The 22,315-nt window shown below is 49.5% G+C and overlaps 1 protein-coding gene across 1 annotated transcript; it reads left to right on the forward strand.

The window, feature by feature from the left end:
* The first annotated feature begins 20,099 nt into the window (after nucleotides 1-20,099).
* ACKR3 (atypical chemokine receptor 3) lies at nucleotides 20,100-22,090 on the forward strand. Its single transcript, XM_010216082.2, has one exon. The coding sequence runs from the start codon at nucleotides 20,156-20,158 to the stop codon at nucleotides 21,248-21,250; it is 1,095 nt and encodes a 364-aa protein (XP_010214384.2). The 5' UTR covers nucleotides 20,100-20,155; the 3' UTR covers nucleotides 21,251-22,090.
* The last annotated feature ends 225 nt before the right edge of the window (nucleotides 22,091-22,315 follow it).

Genomic DNA, 22,315 nt, shown 5'->3' on the forward strand with positions numbered 1-22,315 from the left:
GGCCTCCAGAATTGAGTGGTTTGAGCCCAGCAGGACACTATAGTGTCTTGATAGGGCAACAAAGAGCTCCAAAGAATTTAGTAATAGTGATAGTGCCGCATGTGGTTAAATTTTTTTTTCATCCATTACTCACACAGATTCTTTGGGTTGCTCCGTATTGAAATGGTTCGCTTGAAGGTGCGTTTTCTTTGCGGCTTGCCTCTCCTTTGTAACGTTCTCGTGATGGATGGAGCAGTGCTCTGTGGTGTCGAGTGATGGTCGTGTGAAAGCGGAGGCCCTGCTCGTGGAAGGCATCGGTGTGGCACCGGGCTGATGCCACATATCCATCAGCAGCAATGGCCGCTCCATGGATTTGCCTTGGTGCTAACCCAGGGGGGCTGTAATTCAGCCTCCCGGGGCATTTTGTGACACTAGCCAGATCTAAACCAGTAACCTGGAGGTAAAAAGCACTGTATTGTGTTACTGGCTCCCCTCCTTGGCCTCGAAACCCAGGATCAACCAACATGGCACTTCCTACCTCTGTGCTGTCCTCTGACGAGAGGACATGGGCTGCACCTGGACCTGCTGACACATCCCTTCATTCTTCACGCTGTCAGGAATACAGTGTCACGACCCCCGTCTCAGTTTGGAGCTGTGCGGGGTATTGATTTCGGTTTCACCAAGCGATACCCTTCAAGGGAGGGCTGGGCATAATGAGCTGGGCAGCTGCCAAGAGCTCCGTGTCGTCAGAAGCGCTAACCTCGTGTGCGTTAAAGCGTTCCCGCTCCTCAGGAGTTCAGCTGCCTTTGTGTCCACGGGAGCAGGTATCATTTCCCAGGTTCTTGGGGTTCGCCTACATCTTCTAAGCCCTTTTTGAAGCTATTTCTGTGTCTGGTTTGACAGCTGAAAGACCACAAAATGGAAGAATGTGCCTGGTTTGCAGGTGTACCCCCTCCCCACATTAAAGTTGAATATTGTAGCCTGTTCATAAACTCTGTGTGCCAGCAGTTCTGAAAGACCTCAGTAGGGTTGATATATGCATTTCTGTGCAGCAGGAGTATTACTTTAAAGGTACAAGCAATTCTGTAATTTTTTTTTGTATGTATCTTAAGTGCGTCACGGGAATGCAGGATCACATTAGATGCTTGGTAATTTATTTCTTCACATGTTTTTTCAGTTGCTCAAACTCGGGGTCCTTACAGATGGTATTGACATGCACTAGGCTCCCGCGAAAGCCCTTGAATCATCTGCAGGGAAGAGAAAAATACTAAGGAAAAATCTAAAGTTTCTCTGAACCTGTGTGGCAACCGTAAGTGACTGAAGCTCCTGAAAAGGTATGAGCAGGTTCATTTTGTCTTCCTGAATCCTGTTTTTGGGGTCCTTCCTGGAATGTCTCCTTGTTACTCTGTGGAGCTGTGATGTTGCACTTGGAAGATAGCTTTGCTTGGGACTTGGGAGAAATGGAGGCAGACGGGAGCCAGATCTGCTAGGAACAACTAACACCAGCGTTCATGTTCCCTCGTCTGCTGTCGGTGAGGTACAGGGGAAGGACCCAGGGGTGCCCCCGAGAGAGGGAGAAGAGAGGATGGTCCCTGCTGAGTGCAGCCGTCGGGACGCGCAGCCGGGAAGCAGAGCCAGGCTGTGCTTTTGCCTCTGCGCAGGGCTCACCGAGAAAGGGTTTTTCTCAGTGAATGCAGTTCTTGGGGCTGTGATCAACTGTATTTTGCAACTCTACAGCTTTGCAATCTGTGATAGGAGTGTTTTTGTCCAGGTCTAACCTTGGTCTTCTCAGATAAACTGAACTTGTGTTATCCTTAGCGCGGCTGTGCTTAGACTCCTGGCATGTTTTACCCTCCTTCTGATAAGTACCTGACTGCTGCATGTGAATGGGTGACATCAGGTCATAACGGATGGCAAAGCAACTGTCCCAAGCATGAGGTGTCAGGTCCACTTCAGAGAAGAGGTGGATGCAAGGGAGGAAAAGCCTCCCTTGCCTCAGAGCTTCTTGTTCCAAAATAGCAGGTGAGGGGAGACTTCTGCTCCTTCCCATCATCTCAGGCTATTTTTGAGAGTAAATAAATTGCTTGGTTTCCCATTAGTTGACAAATGTTGTCTATCCCCAGCATGATGTTTGCTAGGAGGGTTTATCCATTTTGTACAAGTGATTTTTAACATGACAGATAACTGATGTGACTTTAGTATGCAAGAGTCTCAAAGTTTAGCCACCCCATCTAAAAGCTCCCCTGGTTGTCGATGGTTCAGGGCCTTAAATGACAACATCAGATGTGCTCTGTGTTTTTTTTTTTTCTTCTTCTTCCCTCCAGTCATTTCTCTAAACTGCTTCTTTGCTTTCCCAGTGCTCTTCATCATTGGTATCATGTAGCTTTTAACCCTCACGGCCTCGAAAGCACTTGCAACCACTTAACCTGGTTGCCTTCCCCAGTTCTCTATCCACCTATGTGGATTTGTTATGGGCATGTAAACGCTGGCTGAAAACTTAAAGTACCTGTTTTTTCTTCGGTGGGAAGGCTGCTTGAAGTCAGGCTGCTGCTGAGTGAATAAACATATAGAAACGGTCTCTCTTTCTGACAATACTGAGATTTCTAGCTAACTTCTCCTTCCGGTGCCCTTAACGCCCGCACATTCTTGTCATATGGAGGGCATGGTGGTCCTTTAACAGAGCAGGTCTTGAGGGGCTGAGATATCAGCAGCAGCCCCCCATCTGTCTGGGTTAGCTCTTGCAGTGGTTATAGTCCTCACAGCACAAAGTAAATACCAGTCCCTGAAGAACATTGGTCTTTGTAGCAAAGGGGTTGTTCATGGCATATTGACCTGTGCTGAACTCCGAGTAAATCACAAGGCGTTATTGATAGCTGCAGCACAAATGTAGTAAGTGGCACCTTTTGCTCTGTGTAAACATCCTACGCGTGCCTGCGAGACCAGTTTTGAGGCCTGTCCCAGTGAGAGCCCTAAATTCACGCTTGTTTTCTGCTTTTGACTCCCAGCATGTTTCTCAGTTGCCCACTAAGTTGTTTGGAAGCGGCTGCTTGTTGGCTCCAGATGTTTGCCAATGAAATGTCTGTCTGTGCTAATAGATGTTTTGTGCTGGAATTTTGAGGAATAAAACAAAAACCTCTCAGGAAAAGCAGGAGAGCTCAAGAAGCACACGTAACGTTTGTGACCAGTCATCCTTGCTGTGTGGGCCTCTTGCCTGAACCATTAACTGCACAGTGAAGATCTTTGAGACCTGTTGGAAGCGCCTTTTGACCCTGCTCTCATTCATCTGGCCATTAATGGCTCGTTCAGGGATCCACAGAGTTTAGAGCGACCAGCAGAAATTGCAGCTGGCCTGGTCGCTGTCCTGCTGCTCACAGCTCTGTCTCCTGGCTTGGTGCAATAACTCAGAACTGACTCTCTGCCTTCCCTCCCATGCTTCTGGAGCCAGCCGTGGGTGTGTGCCGGTTACACTGCTGCAGCTGACATCAGCATCTTAATTCTCATGTTGTAGCCTGGCTTAAAAAACAGACGTATTTTTCTCTTCTCTGTCGAAAACAGGAATGACTCCTTGTTTTTTTTTGTGAAAGAAACATATCAGGCCCAGGCAAGAAAACAGTAATCAACTTGGAGCAGCTGCCTGTGTCCTCCTTCAGCCCGACTGTGTTTCTCAAGATACGGCAGAAATGCCAAAGAAGTGATGCCTCTCCTGGGAGGGAGCTGGATGACTCTTGGTAGAGGAGCTCCAGCAGAAAGCTTCAACCACAAAGGGTGGGGAATAACAGCTGATCTAGGCTGAACGATGACTTCACCTTTCTTGAAAATAAGACATGGTTCCTTACATTTTTCTCATGGAAAAATCAAATATTTCCACAAAATCCCAAACTTCTTTTTTCTGCTGAAAATTTCACTATTTTTTTCCCTTAAGAAATTCAAAGTCTGCTTGTTGGAACACTACCCACCAACTCTATAGGTGGGCCAAGGAATTTTCCAGGGCTAGCCTGAAGTTTCCACTCAGTGATGTAAGGTGATTTTGTTAAATGGCCAAGCAAAACAACTGCTGTTGAGAACTTTAGTACCTGCTTTAGCCCTTATAAAATTCCCAGCAAAGTGCAAAGGTATTTCCAGAGCTATTTTCAACTTGCTTTTTAACTTGCATTTGCTCTAATGCCCTGAGTAGGATTTAATAAATCCCTCTGCCTCATTTTGGATGCCTAATTGGTTCTGAATTTGCTTCAGATGAAACTTTTAAAATGTATCCCACGACCCTGTAAATATAGTATTCCTTTCTATCCCTTACATAGCCACCATCTCTTTTCAAACATTATTTTGTGTTCACCTTCCTGAAGTCCAGTTTTAAGTAAATATTTTAAACTTGGAGGGGCCTCTGCTTTCCACTCTCCTGGCTTTGCTGAGGATGGCAGGGGTTCCACTGATCTATGCTGGTAAGCTCGAGATCAGCTCCAAATTTATTTCTGGCCTTTCATTGGAAAGCTATTCTGGTCGAGCACGACTCTTGGGCTATTTAAAAAGGGGAAGGGAGCCCCACGGAATCTGCTCCAAGTGCCAGTAGTGTCACCCTTGGAAAGGCCCTGCTTTTATTTTTCTTTCCTGTCTTGCAAACTCAGTGTGGTTGAAAAGGGCTGGAGTGAATCCTGGAAATGAAAGGTCCTGCTAAGCCGTGGAAGGAGACAGGAGGAGACATCAGCTGTTGGGAAAAGCTGGGCCATCCTGCCTGGATAACAGCAAAGGGGAGAGCGGGGCCACCTCTGCGGCTCCCCGGTAAATCGTGTGCCCTCCTCCCCAGGGCATGACAACCACCACCGTCGGCCTCCTCCACAAAGGCTGTCGATGCCTTCGTACCGGTTTGGGGCAGAACCAGACCAAGAGATGATTTTACTTGTATTTCTAAAGCTTTCAATATATTTTTTGTCCACATCTGATTGGTAGCATGTCAGCATGCACTGGGAAGGCTTTGTAACAGAGCTCATAACTTCTTATTTTCTTTTTAAGAAGGAATACTTGGCTTTCACTGTCTCACCAGGGGTTTCTTCATATGCTTTGAAATGTGGCTATTTGTGAGGCCGTGTTGGGATTTTTTTTCCTCCTCTGCATTTCTTATCCTGCTTCCTCTGGTTTGGACTTACAGTGGTCAGAAAAGATGGTGTTGAAACAGCCACTTAAAGTTGCTGGCTGTTTGCAGCTTTAAAAGACCTATTTAACTCTTGATATCAAGCGATATTAAAATCAATAATTGGAAGAGAGGGAGGATATCTATTTTAATCAGCTTAATTGGGGTAATTGCAGGTAAGAGAAGATGTAACTGTAGGTAAGAGAAGATGTAATCCCAGGGCTCCCTGCTGGGGCGATGCCGAGTACCTGTAAGGACGCTGTGGGGAGGCAGGTTGGAGCCCTTGCACTCCCACTGGAACGCATCCCGGAGGAGACATGTGTGCTGGGAATGTTTTTCCTAGAAAGCCACTGTTACATGGCATTGACTGGCTGTGAATATTCATGTGCAACTCGCTGCTGGAGCGACGCGTGAGCGGAGCCGTGGCAGTGCTAATGGCGATGGAAAGTGCTAATTTTCACACTGTGGTGAAAGAATCCCAATTTGCAGAGATTTTGCTTGAGTCAGGGGTGAAATTTCTGACAGTTTTAAAGTGTGCAGATGTGAAATGCTGAGTTTGTATTGCACCCCTCTTAAAATACTTTATCTAATCTGAAAGATTCCCAGACTCTGTGTTACTTGTTACTTTGTCAAACCCACCTCTTTTTTCCTTCCCGGAGAGGTTGAAGTGCTGACTTATTATTCAGTTTTCTATTGCAGCGTTGTTTAGTTGAGTTTATACATTCTTAGATCGGACATTATACAGTCTGACCAGGGATCATGCAATCGCAGTGGGAGATGGGAAGAAGCAGTATAATTTATTCTTTAAACAAAGGGATCACCTACATTAAAGCACAAGCTAGTTAATAAAAATGGGTTTTAGCAGAATAAAGGCATGCAGTGTTCCCTGGGCTGTGTTTAGATATAGTTGGAGTCAGATGAGGAATCTGGTACCCTTCTGTTATCAGAGAGATTGGCATCGTCCTCTGTAAGGAGCTACCTAGGTGAGTCTTGTCTGGATTGATATGTTTGATGAGAAGCTCCTTACCTGATCCCGGATCAGGATCCTGGCCCGATCCTTGCTGCAGGCCGGGTTGTGGGTGCCAGCAGAAAGGCTCAAGGGCATCGCAGTCGTTACCCTGCGATGAACCAGCTGTGTGGGGCTGGAAGCATGCCCAAGCTTGAGGAGCTGGTGGTAGCTCTGAGGACACTTATCAGACATGGTAACTGGTGACATTCAAGGACCACTAGATCGTACTGTTATCTGCACCTTGTCCTGGATGTATGTGGGCTGTATCCTTGTAGGACAGATTCACAATCTCAAATCTCTAACTTGGGCAAAATTGCTGTGATTTGACTGCTGGGCAGCGATAGGATTCTTAGTCTGTTTGCTGGATAACAGCATATTCAGAAGCTTAAAAAAAATTATTGAGTTGGGTGTGACTTATGGGTCTTTCAAATTGCTGCTTCTGAACTGAACTGTGAGGTCTGAGAAAGAGGAGGAATCTGATGGGCTCTTCTGAGGATGTATTCTGGTGGGGGTAGGAAACAACTCTTGCCATGCCTGCCATATAACCCCGGGAAGCATGAGCTGGTTGAAGAATAACTGTATCCAGCAAACATGCAAAAGGACGCTGGAAGGGAAGTCCTAGTCCTAGTGAAATTAATGGCACAATCCCTTTGGCTTGAGTCGGGGTAAGATTTCACCTTGGGCCTGCACCGGGTACAAGTGGAGTTTCCCCTGGACCATAAACCAAGACTCGGTGGAGAGTCGTTGCACAGACGTGCACACAATAGCGCTCTGAGCCCGTTCGCCGAGGCCTTTCCTCGGGGATCCATAAAAAATACCTTTCACAAAAGCTGCCCTGTGTGCAAGGAGAGGAACTCCGTCTCGTGACGCAAAAAAAGGAAAAGCCAACAAAACCTCCTCACACATGTAGTCGTGTACCTCTTATCTTGCTGCCGGCCTGCTGGAGATATCAACGCAGCCAAACAGCATACACTAAGCACGGGTGACACTGAAGTGCTGCCTCAGAGTGCTTTGTGGCCCTGTTCTGCATTCTGCCCATGCAAAAAAATGTTCCCTTTGTCATGGCAGTGAATGAATATTCTTGTTCCCTTTTCTCCTTGGATTTATGTTAACCCTGGGCTTCAACTGAGTTTGATCTCCTTACTTTATTGTATCGCAAACAGTAGTCAATAGCTCTTCAGCTCGCGATTGCCTGGATTTATTTTAAGGTCAAGTCAACTCTCCTTGACCCAAGTCTGAACAAAAATACATTCCCAGAAGATTCCCCCACAGGATATCGGATCCAAAGACAGAGTGACATTGTAATGAGTTCAAGGTTTCGGTACAACAGAATCCTTGTTGTTGTGGAGAAGGCAACTGAACCATTTTTCTTGTTTCAGAGCCGGTCCGTCTCGCGGGGCATTTCAGAGCTGATTTTGACATCTGCCAGTTACTTCTCTTCATGGAATGACGATATCGGTTGCAGTCTTGGGATTTGCTGTCTAAAAGGAAATGGGCTCCAGATCCTGATGCGTGTATTTGCATGGGGGCTAGCATGTGTGCGTAGAATTTGATGTGCAAGCTTTAAGCTCTTGATGAGCTGGCATGCGTATGTGGTCATTGTGGCCATTTTACATTGAGAAGGGAAGGTAGGAGCCCTTGTAAGGGCTCTTTCTGGTCATGTTGCATCATAAAATAAAAATACCGTGTTGAAGGATTGGGACAAAAATGGAACAAGCTCATGAATTTGTCTTGGATGACAAATCGCCCTTAAAAAGAAGGCAGCCTTATGCGTCGTACAAAAGACTGTTTATTTCTTCTGGGGGAAAAAAAAGCAGTAATGTAATCGGATAGGATTAACTTTGCAGGGGCCCTGGACAGAAGCTAAAGCACAGGCCTGCTGCTCCTTGGCCTCACACTGGAAAAATTGAGCTCCTGATGTGGTCTAAGACCTCTGGCTTCCTACGGACAGGGCCATGGGCAGTTGGCAGTGACTTGTACCTAAAGCCGGTGCTTGGGACCCCAGTAAAACAAAGGATTTCTACAGAAACAGAATCACCTGAATGCTTGGCTGGTATAAGCTGCTGGTCTGCGGCTGCTTGTCTCAGCTGGGAATCTGGCTGGGTTCAGGGGAAAATATGGCCTTAGTAATGTTCTTCACCTCTAGTGAGTAGTTAAATGTATTTATGGCAAAAATATAAATAATGTAGAACTTAGTGTTGCAGTAAGAATCCTGTGATTAGTATGGGCTGACTTTGTTGTTTTGTCTGTTCATGGTTAATGTTGCATTAACTTACTTTATTTTTACCTTTTCGTTTCATTACCTGAGAGCAACCTTGTGTGCACTCTAGTCAGCGGGACCAATGATGCTTCAAAGTTTTCACCTCACTGGGATTAATGGGGAACTTTTTATTGAGATAACTGGCTTGGCAAAAGGGAAAAGAAGAGCAAAAGTCCAAAAGTTTCTGCACGTGTATGTTCTTTTTTCATGCAAAGGTCTTCATGCAGCTCAGGCGAAGGGCTTGCGTGGAGATCTTTTTCCCTGTTCACACAGCAGATTCTACAGTCTGGATTTTAGTCTTTTCAAGCAGACCTTGAGGTTTTGGAGAAGATTGTAAAAACCCTAAGATGACCTACAGCAGTCATGTGCCCTAACTTAGTTATTTGGGAGTATCCGAGCCCTTTAGCATCCTCGTTGGCTAAGGCGATTAACTGGATTAGCTCAGAATCTAGGCTCTCCTGATAAAACATGGCCATTTGCAGCTGAACAGCTCACCCTGGGCTCCCCATGCAGGCAGTGGGAGGGCAAGGAGCAATTTGTCTCCTCCTGGAAGAGGTGCTGATGTTCAGCCTGATGGGTCTCCCCTTGTGCTCCAGGGCCTGGCTGTATCTTGCTTGACTGCTTGGGAGCGCAGACACGAGCACAGATAGAGATGCAAATGCAGAAAGTTGAGAGAGGTAAATCCTATCTTAGACCTCCATGATGGGACAAGTGGAGTAATCTGTGCTCGAGCTAGTTAAGACTCTGACATGGTCAAAGTGATGCAAATTGTTGTAGCTCAAGAGCTGCTCAGCAGTCACTGCTGGCCTGGGCTGTAAGCTTAAACTATCTTCTCTCCTCGTTAATGTGGATGGCGAGTTGTCACAGGGAAAGAATGTAGAACAGTCACTGTAGAGTAACTTGGGTGTGTGTCAGAGACCCTCCTGTAGCTCTTGAGTGCAGCCACATGGCAGAACAGCATGGGACCCTCTTGGGATGACTGCGCTTGTGCTTATGGGGTTGTGTGGAGTTGCTCAGATTAGGCAGGAGGTGGATTCCAGTCTGCTCCAGACAGTTCAGGGCATGTGCCACAGTAGGACGGGAGGCTCCTGGGGAAAGGAGAGGTGGGCCCGGGACACGGGAGCAGCCGCAGCAGGGCTCTGGGCTGTGTTTTTGCAGTTGGCAGTCCCGTTTGCCCAAATCCTGAATGACTCGCTGCTCTGGGAGCTGGGAGATCCTGGCATTCCCAAGCCATCTGAACCCAGCAGGAGAATGCCACATAATTCCCAGTGAACAAGAGTCTGTTCTGGGGAGAGGTGGCTCCAACGCATCTGTCATCTCACCTGCCATTGGTGTGTGTTGGGCCAGACAGTGACTGTTCACAACGAGTCCTCTAAAAACGACCCTTCACATTCGTTTACTTAATATTTCAAGGAGCTGCTGCTAAATCAGGGTGACCTTCATTCTCAGCTCCCATGCACGGGCTTAGCTCCAACAACTCCAGTCAAGCTATGCTGACTTTCAGCAGCTGGGACTTGGGCCCTGCTTTTAATGTCCCTTACCGAGTACTCATGTAGTCAGTGTTCCTTGCCAAGGTTATATTTGCTTTCCTTCCTAAAGGACAGCTCCAATATCATACTTTAAAATAATGTGTCCTTTTTTCCCCCACAGAGAACAATACGATATGCCACTGTCAAATTAATGTGTTCATGAAAAGCGAACGTAATCTTCCCAGTAGATCCCCTTTCCAAAAGATTTATTATTTAATGAATTTTATTTCTTACCAGTATGTAACAGTTGGTCATTTTACACCTAGCAGGACTTTTTTCCCATTGAGGAAAGCAAAAGGAGGACAGATTTGATCATCCTAATTTCAATCCCCTCTTCCTTTCCCGTTCCTGTGTACCACTTGTAACACCTACTGCTAACGGAAGTCAGAACCTGGTTTTCCATGAGGTGGCTCCTGTCTGCCCATGGCGCACACGTCATGATGCTAATCAGAGACAATACTGCACGAAGAAGAAAGATTTTGTTGTGCTTATATAAAAATCAGGGCCTCTGAAAAATGTGCCTGGCTAGTTGCTTAGCTGCTCCAGGCAGGATTTCTCGTTCAGCATCCTGTTTTATCTTCCTCGTGGTCGCGCTCTGGTGTGCTTCCGACTAAATTGCAATGATGCCAGCAACCAAGCCCCAAATAACATCCATAGGTTACGCCTTTATTTGAAGGCAAGGTGGAAAAGAACTGTGAAGGAGAGACATGTTCCAGATAATTATAAGCTACATGAGTAATGTTCCTAATTACAATGCCAATTGATTTCTCCCAAAAGCTGTCTGTGCCCCAGGAGCGTCATTGTCCCTGTTTTCTGGGGGAATGTGTGCCATATAGTGGGTGTTCAGCTTTTGGGGAGCTCGCTGAAAGCCATGGCTGCAATTCCCACTGTGACGGACAGCGAGTGCCCCGCCGGGCAGCAGGAAGCAAGTAGTGACCTCTCCTGTGCTGCCTCTTCAGAGGAGAAGGGCGAAGAATGGCTGAGAAGGTGGGTGGTGCAGCTGGTTTTCAGACACATGGGGAGTGCTCCCTGTTTTATGCTGTCCCTCTGAATTGGCAGCATTCAACACCTGTCAGGAGCTGAATGCTGAAGCAGAATCCCTGTGCTGGACAGTCTCTCTGGAAAACACACATCTTCCCACTGCTGATATTCACAAGTCTCCCGGTGTGTTGTGCTGTTTACCACATGATATCCCAAGAAGCTCAGCTTGCTTCCTTTAAATCTCATTTTAAAATCTGTCCTTATTGTTACTGTGGAAAAGTTGGTAATAACAGCTTTGGAGCTACCGAGTTAAATGGAAATGAGCCCAAAAGGGGCGAAGAAAAAGCCACACAAACCTTCAACAAGTTGATGAACACTGTGAAGGAGAAGGAAATCGTGGACGTGAATGGGTTCAGTGGCCTAGGCTATAGGGAGCACTGGACTTTGCCAGTTCTTGCTCTGCCACGAGTCTCCTGCCTGCTCCGGGGTGCCTCCGCATTGCTCTGGCCCCTGGAGATGGGGAGCGGAGGGATGCGGGGCTGCCACTTTGTGCATGAGCAGCACCCTTTGCAGGGCAGCAGCAGGGAGGCCTTTCCCCTTGTTCTGCTCTGTGATTGTTCACACACTTCTTCCAAGCCAAGAGGCCTGGGTTGGACAGGAGAGCAGCCTTGTGGCTTTCCTGACCACTCCTGATGGCTGCTTATGTTGATTTAGGCACAATTTGGCATTAAATGACACTGTCATTTTCTGGTGTGCGGGAAATGAAACTGGGCAGTGCCACAGCCGCTGCCTGCTGAAAGTTCTCACTCATTTCCTTTCTTTCAGAGATGGCTTTAACATAATCATTTATCTGTCCCATTTGTTAGTCCGGCCACTTATTCCTTCATCCATCATCAAGTTTATACAGTGAGGAACGTGACTGGGACAGGAGACAGAACTTGTTCTCTTAGGGAGGAAATGAATGTTGCATTTTGGTCTAGGAGCCCACGAGCTGGGACTCTACTGACTGCAGGCAGCTCTGCGAGTGCTTCATGGCTCTCAGGCTGCCCTCCTGCAGGCGCCTCGGCTCCCGCTGGCGTCGGCAGCTCCACGTGGCCGTTTGCGCCGCTCGTCGTTCTGCCGCCGGCCGCGATGCTGCCGCTTTGGACACCCACTCGCCCGCGCTGCCGCTCCCCGCCTCGCTCGTCCCGCACGCAATCCCCGCTTGTGCAATCGGAAACGCTGCTCCGTCCCTTTTGGGCTGGGCTATTGAAATGCTGCCCCCGCCACACACCCACTCTGCCTTGCTATCTCACCCAAAAATCCTTCTAGTGCTTGGAGCTGCCAAGTTGTGTTTTTTGCTATTTATCTGTTGACTTAAGTGGACAGGGCTGGGCGTTAGCTTCCATCTGCCTCCTCATTAGAAAGGGAAACTTTAAGAGAAAGTGAGGAGGCTTTCAGCCCTCTGTCCTGATGCCAGGAGGGCAAGACTGCAAAGACTGAGAAATTCCTGATTTTTTTTTCTCCCTTCCTCTTTATTGTAAGTGGTAGACTTGTGTTTTTAGAGGGGGAAAAGGGGGATATTCCTGTAGTCCAGTCTTTGGACTGCCTCTTAAAGCAATAATCTGGGTTTCTGTCCTAGATTTTTGTCAGCCATCCTGTGTCTCCCCTGAGTCAAGTCATTCAGCTGCATTTTTCTGACTTTTCTCTAGTGGAGCTAGTGCTCTGCTCCCTGCCCTACCTATCTCTGTGGGTCAGAGCTTGCCCTTGCATGTGCTTATCTACTGCATGGAAGAGCCTCAGCTTCACCCAGGGCCCCAGGCTGCAGCAGGCAGTGATCCCCTGATAGCAGAGGCTTCTCGCGGACGACTGCGCCACGGGTAAGTCCAGTGCATGGTCCCTCTGGAGTGCTTGGCCACAGACTCCTCCTTAGCAGAGTAGAGAGTTGAGGGAGTTTTCTTTGCCCTTTCTGATGTGTCTGGAGACAACTCGACGTTAATTAGTGCTGGATTTTGGTGCTTGAGGCTTTGTGTGCTCTCTGGCTTGCAGCTTGGCCCCTGCTGCTCCTGAGCCCGGTAACACACATTATCTTTGAAGCAGAAAGCCCTGAAGGCTGCCTTTGCAGTGTGTTAGCATGTTGTTTTGGATTTTGTAGCCTTTATGGTTTCTTTACGCTAAGCAAATACCCACAATCTGGGCTGGCAAACTGCTGGTGCTAAACCTCAAACTGCTTGTTCCACGGATCTGCTGGCGGAGCGATGCTCTTGTGCCCGTGGTCCACCTTCAGGAAGCAGGAAATTTGGGCTGGAAAGTCCTCATCCTGCTTGCCTAGCTGTGGCTATTTGAGAAGTTTCTGCATTAGAGATCCCATTCCATGAGGACCCAGGTTGGGTCAGTAGAAGTCTGATGGCAGCAGACAGGAGCCAGAGGCAACGCATTGGTAGCACTGACCTGCTGATTTTACCGGGGTGCCCTTCTGTTTCACAGCTCTCATTGCCGTGCATAGGGGAAGATGGTTTCATACTGTGTGTTTTTTTGAGACTCTTGTTTCGCCTTTTGCTCGAGCATTTTATCCCTGATCACTGAGCACAATCTGGCTTTCATAAGGGATTGGGCTTTTCTCTCCTGCGTGTGGAACGTGTCCACCATAAAAGACAGCTGGAGGGAGCAACCTGGAAAATGAAGTGAGGGCAGCTAGGGCTCTGCTCGCCGCGAATGCGAGGGAGGTGGTGGCGTGCGATTCCTGGACAGCAAGCAGCTTTGTGGTTGCAAATGCTGCATGATATTTTTGGCACGCTGGGGAAGAGATTGTAGCACTTGATGATGGTTTTTGGCACACCAAGTAAGGAAAACCCACTTGCTTTGTGTCCAAGTGAATCTGGAATTCTGCTACAATGCTTTTCTAATTAATTATTTTACTAGGATTTTTCAGGGCCTGATTTGGTCAAAGTCCTTGCTTATTTTTAACACTCATCTTGTCCTATCTGTTGTCTCCTAATTCAGTTCTACCAGCAGTCATGGATTTTCAGCAGGGATATTTGGAGGACTTACCCTTGTCCAGGGACAACGTGAGTCAGGGAAAAGAGAGCAAGGTAGGTTTCATTTTAGCTGCTCCATCTGTGGGACAAGAATGGACTTTATCCCTCTGTTTTTCTGCCTTCTAGCACTTAAACCTAGCATAGTTCGCAAACAGGCTGAGACGATGCCTATGAGGGTGCAGTGCAGGTGAGCTGTGGCGTGACCATTTTGGCCTTGTTGTGGTTTGGCACGTGGACCCCAGGCCACAGGTCTTGGTGGGGACATGGAGATCACCAAATGCCCCTGGATCAGGCCTTTCTGCACCATCTTCCTTCACTATGTGCCCTTTAGGACATCCCCAGGGCACTGTCGGCCGAGAGGTTTGGAAGAATGGGGAATGGCAGATGCCAGCTCCGCAGGGCCGGCACCGTGTGGGTGACGCTTCCAGCCCAGCGCGCCCCAGCCTCTGTGCTCATTCCAACTGAACCGACAGCCGAACCGACAGCCTTCAGGGCCATCCCGGAGCCGCAGGGGAATCCCCGAAAGATGCTGCTTAATCCCCCTGTGCGGGCAACAAAGTGAAGCAGTTCACCGTGCCCTCCCTTGCAGGGTGCAAATGTGGGGCCCCGGCTGCCTGCCCTGCGGATAGCGCAGGGGGTGCTTGGCTGGGAGCAGAGCATGGTTATAACCGCGCTGTGGCAGTTTAGAGACCAAAACTGCTCTGCCGGCGAAGAGGTGCCTTCTTACTCACAGCCTGGCCCTTTTTAAGAGCAGCATCGGCCTCTCTCTGAGCCCGAGAGCCTCAGCAAGGTGCTCCCGTGAGCAGGGAAACGCTCCCTTTGAAGCCCGCCGTTGAGAGCTGCTCTTCGCGCGGGTTCTTAGTTGCGTGTTGCAGGAGGGTAGGCGTTTCTCTGAGGGAAACGCGCTCGTCCTCGCGCGCTCAAAGGCCGCGGGGCTCCTCGGCGGCGCCGCGTTGTTACCGAGCGGGCTGGCCCGCCCGGCGGCGGGGCCGGTAACGGCGGCGGGGCCGGTAACGGCGCCCCCGCCGCGGGCTCCCCGGGCCCGCCCCCTGGAGGCGGCTCCCGCCGCGGCTATAAGGGGCGGCGGCGGCGGGCGCGCCCACTCGCGCGAGCGGCGGCGGGAGGTGAGCGGGGCGCACGGGGACGGGGCCGGGGCTGGGGCCGCCGCTGCCCTCGCGCCATCCCGCCCGCGGGGGCGGCGCTGCGCGGGGCGGGAGCGGGGCTGGACGAGCAGCTCCAGGCTGCAGAAGCGGGGTTAAACGTGCCGGGATTCACGGAGCGAAGCCTCCTCGGGTGGGAGGCCAGCTGGAATGGGGCGCCCTCCGGGAGGAGAGGGAGCCAGGGGGCTGGCCCCGCGCCTTGCAGAGTGCCAAGGTGTGCGCGGTGGTGGTCCTCTCCGTGGAGAGGGCTGGCTGGCAGGCAGCTGTCCGTCCCGGGCCGACCGGTGCACTGATCCTGGCTCCCTGGTGCGGATTATTTTGTCGCAGGGAACGTGGGCGCTGCGGAGATGCCTCTAGGCAGGTCCAAGGGCAGTGCGGGCTGTTCGGAGAAGTCCTGCTTCTCCCGTTGGGGTGGCAAAGCTGCTCTGTGAGACAGCAAGGGTGCTGGGAAGGCTGAGCGCTTGAAAAGCCCCACGTGTTGCTGTGTTGCCCTCGTATGTGAATGCATCTGGGTGATGTGCTCACGGGTTTTCTCTTCTTGGTACTTCTAGCTTGTTTTTCTCATAGGTCCTGGGCTGGTAGCGAGGTAGGGGACACTTGGCAGTGAGCTGTGCAGCGTGTTGCACTGGATGTAACAGAAAGTTGAATATTGCAGGCTGCACTGGCTCCAGTGAGCTTTGAGCATCCAAAGAAGTGTTTCAGGTGGCAGCTCTTCTTTTTCTTGCCTCAGCACTGGCTGTGGTGTGGACCAGCCCCAGCGCACGTGCCTGCTAGCAGCAGCGCACAAGAGCATCGCATGGGCTTGACCCAGAATGTAATTTTAGTTCTGTTCCCAAGTTCCTAGGTTATTTTGCTGTCTACAGAGGGCATTAAGGGTATTTATAGGAATAAAAAGCCACCCGTTTGTCTGGGCTCCCCCTGTACCTCCCACCTAATCTGGGTGGGAATTGGAGCTCGGGTTTCAGGGACTAATCGCAGACTATAGGCGGCCTGGCCTCGCAGTGCTGTAATCTCTGGATATAGCCGTGGCCACGGCTCCTCCCCGGCAGGGCTTGTGCTGGGGAGGCCGTGTCGCTTCCCCGCGTTATTCCTGCGCTGAGGAGGCGAGGGGACGTAGGGGCGCGGGCAGAGCCAGACGGACGGGTGCAGGGCTGCGCGGAGCGGCGGCACGGAGGTGGGCTCGGCCGCCGCGTCCTCGGCGTTCGGTAGGGTCCCAGGGCGGTGATCAGCGAGCAGCCGGGAAGGGGCTGCTCCCGCAGAGGCACCGGCCACGCCGCTCCACGCAGGTGGCTGCAGCGCTCCATGTGAGCCTGCAGCATCCCGGGCTTTCCTGCTGTGCCTCCCCACTGCTCTGCTCGCACTTGCAGCCCCTCGGCGCCAGGGTCTGGCACTGTGCAGTTGGTGCCGAGTTTCTTCACGGTTACAGGATACATCGGAGCTCTGGGGGTGGGTGGTCGTGGCCCTGTCCTGGTAGCCAGCTCGAACTGGGGTCTTGGGAATTGAGAAGAGCGTGTTCCCCTTTGGAATCCGAAGGCCTTGCCGGGATGTGCCGAGGGCACCAAAGGGGCAGGCTGGAGTCCTCAGCCTGCACCACAGGTCTAGGGCTTGAGCGGGCAAGGAGCGGGAGGGTCAGCAGCTCGTTTTCATTGAGCACTTCATCCTCCCGAGCTTGGTGGCCCTGCTTAGGAGAGGAGGGTTCATCTGTGCTCTCTGGTGCTGTCTGGGCTCCCTCTTTGGTCAGTGAGGCATTTTTAGGTGGTCTGAGCTTGAATCAGATGGTTTTGGAGGTGCCCGTTTCTCTGTGCTGGCTATAGGGGGAGGCAGGTACCTGGCTTGGATGTAGAGCTCCAAAGTTTGTTGGGTCAGGTGAGCTATCCCTGATGGATCTTCTTATGCCTGGAAGGAACAGGAGTTACTGCAGGCTGCCCTGTAAAGGCCTTTGGATTCCTGCTGATGGATTCAATCCTCTCCCTCTCTGATGCAGGGCTATGATGTTGGCCAGGGGTCTGATCCTGGGTTTTATGGGGTTTTCAGTCAGGTAGATGGGTGAGGCTGCTGCACAAAATGGGGGCTGTGCCCCCAGCTGCCTTATATCCTGCCTAGACTTTGCAGACGGTGCTGGGGTCGCTGGGGCAAGGACAGCCAAAACGTCTGATCTCTGCATAGAGTGGTCGTCCCTGGTGCTCCAGCTCTTTGGGGGCATCCCAGATGACACCCTCTCCTTGCACTAGGCCATGCAGGTTACATCTGAGCCTGTGTTTAAAGAGCCCAGTGTGGGGCTTGCCCGGATCTGATGGGAAGCAGCAGGGGTGTGAACAAGCAGGTACCTTTGGGCCTTGAGGTTTTTTTATGGCTCTCACCATCTACTCGCTTGATTCTTAGTGTTGCTGTTTTTTCTGCTCTGATTTTACAGGAGCTAGAGCCGCTTTGACTGTATTGAAGCAAGATGTGTGGTGGGATGGTCTTAGTAAGATAGGCGAGCAGTTTGGTTTGATTCTCAGCCTTGCTTTTCGGCGTGCCAGCAGGATGAAAGCCTGGAAGGCGGTGCGGGTTTGAATTATAGGCTAGATAGACCCTGTGAGGAGATTTAGCCTATTTGGGCCCTGTTTGTGGAGAGATTTGATCTCTCCTGGATGTGTGCGTGTCCCTCCCCATTGTTAGTGCCACCGGCTTCCCTCTGTGGGGACAATAGGGCCTTGAATCCTCTTCTGTAATCCTGCCTCTCTTATCTCCCTGCTCTTCCTCGGCCTGTGTCTTAGGCAAAGCCCAACTGTGGCAAGCAGGAAGGGTGGGAGGTCTGGGGAGAGCCAATTATGTAAATGGTGCATTGAGAGGTGCTGTGTAAATGAACGGCCCCTTTCTGAAGTTTGAGCCTGCCAGCGGCCTGTCCCGGATGGGATGCGAGAGGAGGATGCTCAGCGCGGAAATGCTAGGATGGTATAAACTGCTCTTTGCTTTGCCGTCTCCTCCTGGCAGTTTGTGTGGCAAAGTCAGCAGCGTGATGTAAGCTAAGGGCAGCAGAGTTTTCCCTTTTAGTTTTCTTGATGTAGGTGGCTCTGCAAGCACTGCTGAAACTTGCTTTGCACCCAAGAGATCCTTTAGGGAAGAGAGATGGTGGGATTGAGGACATTCGGGAATAAGAACAACCCCGCAAGTACTTCCCCTGTGCTGTTTTTGGTTTGGCACGCTCCAACCATTTATTCGCTCAAATCAACATTGCCCCCAGGGCAGAAGCAGAAAGCGGAAGGACGATGCGAGTTACACGGTTTGCCTCTAATTGGATGGGCTGTGTGAGGGGAGCAGGGAAGAACAAGGTTCCTGGCTGCAGTTCAGGATGTTAAAAGTGTCCAAAGAATTTTATATCCGAAGGAGAAGAGAAAAGAAATGCAAAGTGAAACCGTCAGCTAACAAGGGCAATGCGTGAGGAATGCTTTTCTTGACAGATCCCTTGCACACTGCATCCCTTGACAGCTTGTTCAGACTGTCCTCCTTGTGATAACTATTCCAGTGACCAGACAACAGATTAGGAGGGGAACTACTTGTAACAGCTGAGCGAGGAAGAGGGAAGGACCCGTGCCAGTTTGACTGGCCTGTGTTGGAAGAGATGCAGCTGCTGTGCAGTTCCTGGAACTGCAGATGTGGCTTTTGCAGCTCTCGGAGCTTTTCTGAGGTCTGCAGGTGGAATGAGCCTGTGCCAGACCATAAAGCTGCTGGACCAGCGTCACGCTCTCTGTGGTGGCCTGGGAGCTTGCAGGTAGCAGTCATGGGCTTGCTCTTGCTTTGCAACGTAACTGGATGCTCCAGGGACAGCAAAGTCCGGCATGTTACTTCAGGGGAAATGGGATGTGTTTCAGCGCTGAATCGGCAGTTCACCTGAAGCTTAGGTGCAACCCCCTGGTGTTGGGTGTGTGTGTTGCTACCAAGCTGTAGCCCTACAGATTTTTAGCTCCGAAAGCTCCTTGGCTGATGTGTGGCATTCCCAGGCCAAGACAGCAGGAGTCAGGCGAGCTGCTGCCATGGGTGGTATTGTTGGCCCTGCAGGGTGGGAGGATCCTGGCGGGGAGAGGAGCCTTTTAGGCTGCCCCAAAAGCACAGCAGTAATTAGCAGTCAGGCTCGGATTTTGTGCAAGTCTGTCGTTCTGCTGGGGCCCTTCCTTCTGCTGGCAAGGAGCTTAGCAAGTAGCCCTTGGCTTTGTCCGCCGTCTGCCAATGGAAATGGGAGCTGAAGAGGCAGGAAAGTGGATTTAAAAAAGAAGAAAAGGTGGGGAGGAAGTGGTTTGTGCTGGGCCAGCTGTGATGGGGGAGTAGTTTGTAAATAAAATCTCTTGTTTTAAAAGAAGACTTAAGCCCAGCAGATCGACTCAGCGGTCAAGCTCTGATTTTTCTCAGCGCTACGTGATAATCGTTAAGCACAGGGGACTCTTTGTAAAGTAGAATTGGGCAGGGGGAGGACAGAGCAGGATTTAAATTTGAAATTGGACAAGGGTACAAAGCCCCTTAGTTCGCGTTTCTGCTGAATGCAGCTGGAGCTGGACTTGACAAGACGCTTGCCGGAGCTCGTGGTAAACGTTTTACGGTGCTGTGTATCAACCCGATTGATTCTACTATGCTCGAAGGAGTGCAGATAAACTGGCTTAAAGATTCCCCTGCTGAAAGTGATAGTATCATCATTTATCCTAGAGAAGACGGATTTAGTTGCCTGACACTTACTTGGCCATGGTGTGCTTTGCGGATTTCACACTCAGGGACGATAGCCAACCTCATGATGTCAGACGTGAGCTGTAATTAAAAAAAAAGCACAGAAAATTAAGCTAATTTTGTACCTCTTTTGTCAACCAGATGGGTTTTGTTACATGTCTTTTTGATGGTGGTAGTGGTGAATGTTGTTGTCCTTTCTCCATGGATCTCTTTAATGGAAAGTGCTTTATAGAAATATAGCATCTCCAGCACAGTGTGTCCTATGTGTGGCATCCTCTTGGCAGACAACATGTGCTTGTTGTTAAAAAGACAGAGTTAGAAATACTCCTGCTAACTCAGGCCTCTCCTTTTGATCCTATTTTGTCTGTAGGTGACTTGAATTCTGAACTGAACGAACATGAGTGCCCTTGATTTGGCTTCAGTCCTTGATTTTCTGGAGATGGCCAACTTCACAGAGATCAACTGGACGTGCCACAACGGCGACTGCATCACGGTTGATGCCACAGCGTGCCCTGGCACGCTTAACAAAAGCGCCCTGCTCTACACCCTATCCTTCTTCTACATTTTTATCTTTGTCATAGGGCTGGTGGCCAACTCTGTTGTGGTGTGGGTCAATCTTCAAGCCAAAATGACTGGCTATGAAACCCACCTCTACATCTTTAACTTGGCTATTGCCGATCTGTGTGTCGTCATCACCCTTCCAGTTTGGGTTGTCTCCCTTGTCCAGCATAACCAGTGGCACATGGGAGAAATTACATGCAAGATAACTCATCTCATATTTTCCATCAACTTGTACGGAAGCATCTTCTTCCTGGCGTGTATGAGCGTGGACCGTTATCTCTCCGTTGCCTATTTCACCAATTCCAGTAATCGCAAGAAGAAGATAATACGCCGCTGCATCTGCATCTTAGTGTGGCTTCTTGCCTTCAGCGCCTCTCTCCCAGACACCTATTATCTTAAGACGGTCTCTTCCAGCAATGAAACCTACTGCCGTCCCGTGTATCCAGAAGAGAGCTTCAAAGAGTGGCTGATTGGCATGGAGCTCATCTCTGTTGTGCTGGGCTTTCTTATCCCTTTTCCCATTATTGCTGTCTTCTACTTCCTCCTTGCGAAGAGCATCTCTGCCTCCAGTGACCAAGAGAGGAAGAGCAATGGGAAGATCATTTTCTCCTACGTCGTCGTCTTTCTTGTCTGCTGGCTGCCCTACCATGCGGCTGTCCTTCTTGACATCTTCTATAGCCTCCATTTCATACCCTTCAGTTGTCAAATGGAGAACTTCTTGTATGCCACTCTTCACATCACCCAGTGTTTCTCTCTAGTCCATTGCTGTGTCAACCCCATCCTGTATAGCTTCATTAACCGCAACTACAGATACGAGCTCATGAAAGCCTTTATTTTCAAGTACTCGGCCAAAACTGGTCTCACCAAACTTATCGATGCTTCCAGAGTGTCAGAAGCAGAATACTCTGCTCTGGAGCAAAATACCAAATGATTGCGATTCCCTCAAGATGCTGCTTGGACTTCTTTTTTTTTTTTTTTTTTTTTTCTTTTCCCCTGTGTTTGTTATGAACGGGGCACGAGTTACGGCCTACAGAAGAGAAATAGCAAACTGTAATTAAAGAGCGGAATCGTGCGCAAAATGGAAGCGGTACCAAAACCAAGCATTTTGTTGGTGTGTTTTGTTTCATCTCCTGCTAGCCCAGTCTGGGCTGGTCAACACTGCTATGCAAATGGAAAAGACTTTGTAGCAAACAAAGCCATTGTGTACCGTAGATAACATGCTTTTTCAAGATAAGCTTTTTCTTCCATGTGTAGATTCCCTCTTGGTCTCATTGTATATGTTATATATATAGTCTGTTGTATTTAAAAGCTCAAGACTTTATTTTCTGGCTATTGGTGTACCGTATACAATTGTATTTGAAAATTAAATATATTTTTATCATGTATTTGAAGTATATTGCTGATGAGTGTATCCGGAGTGCTGTAGTCTGAGTGTTAGATTGCTGTTTGGTTTTAACTCTCCTAGGTAATAGGGTGGCAATAAATAGCAGAATGGAAATGAGATCTCTTATGGGCATCCTCACTGGCCAGAACACTTTATCACTTTATTGACCATAGCTCTATATGGTGGTTGTACCCATGTCTGGAGCATAAAATGTATGTACTGTAGAATAGTTACCGTCATGTTAAAGTTAACAGTATTGTAAGAGTTGTTAACTCCTACAGTGTGCTTCACAAAGCTGTATCCTTACGCGCAGAATGAATGATATTGCTTTTGAGAGTTGTCTCTATTTGTAAGTTATTTTTGTAAAATAAAGAGCTGGAAAAAACTGTACATGCCAGTGGTTTGAGCTGTTTCCCATCCTCTGATCTCATTCCTCTACTCGGGGGGGAAAAAAAGTCAAAAAGAAGAAAACTCGGGGTCACGTCCTGTCCTTCCTGTGGTGCAGCAGCAAAGAGGTCTGTAGTTGGTTGCGCTTTCATGGTGTGTGTGGATGGCAGGCAGAAAGTGCTGAATGTGGCACGTGAGACGGGACTACTGAATGGTACGAGGGAA

This window comes from Tinamus guttatus, unplaced genomic scaffold (genome assembly GCF_059628265.1).
Source record: "Tinamus guttatus ecotype Peru unplaced genomic scaffold, ASM5962826v1 Tinamus_guttatus_pri_ptg000197l, whole genome shotgun sequence".
NCBI classification, from domain to species: Eukaryota; Metazoa; Chordata; class Aves; order Tinamiformes; family Tinamidae; genus Tinamus; species Tinamus guttatus.

Coding starts and splice junctions, on each gene's coding strand:
- ACKR3 (XM_010216082.2), top strand. CDS start 20,156: ATGAGTGCCCTTGATTTGGCTTCAGTCCTTGATTTTCTGGAGATGGCC.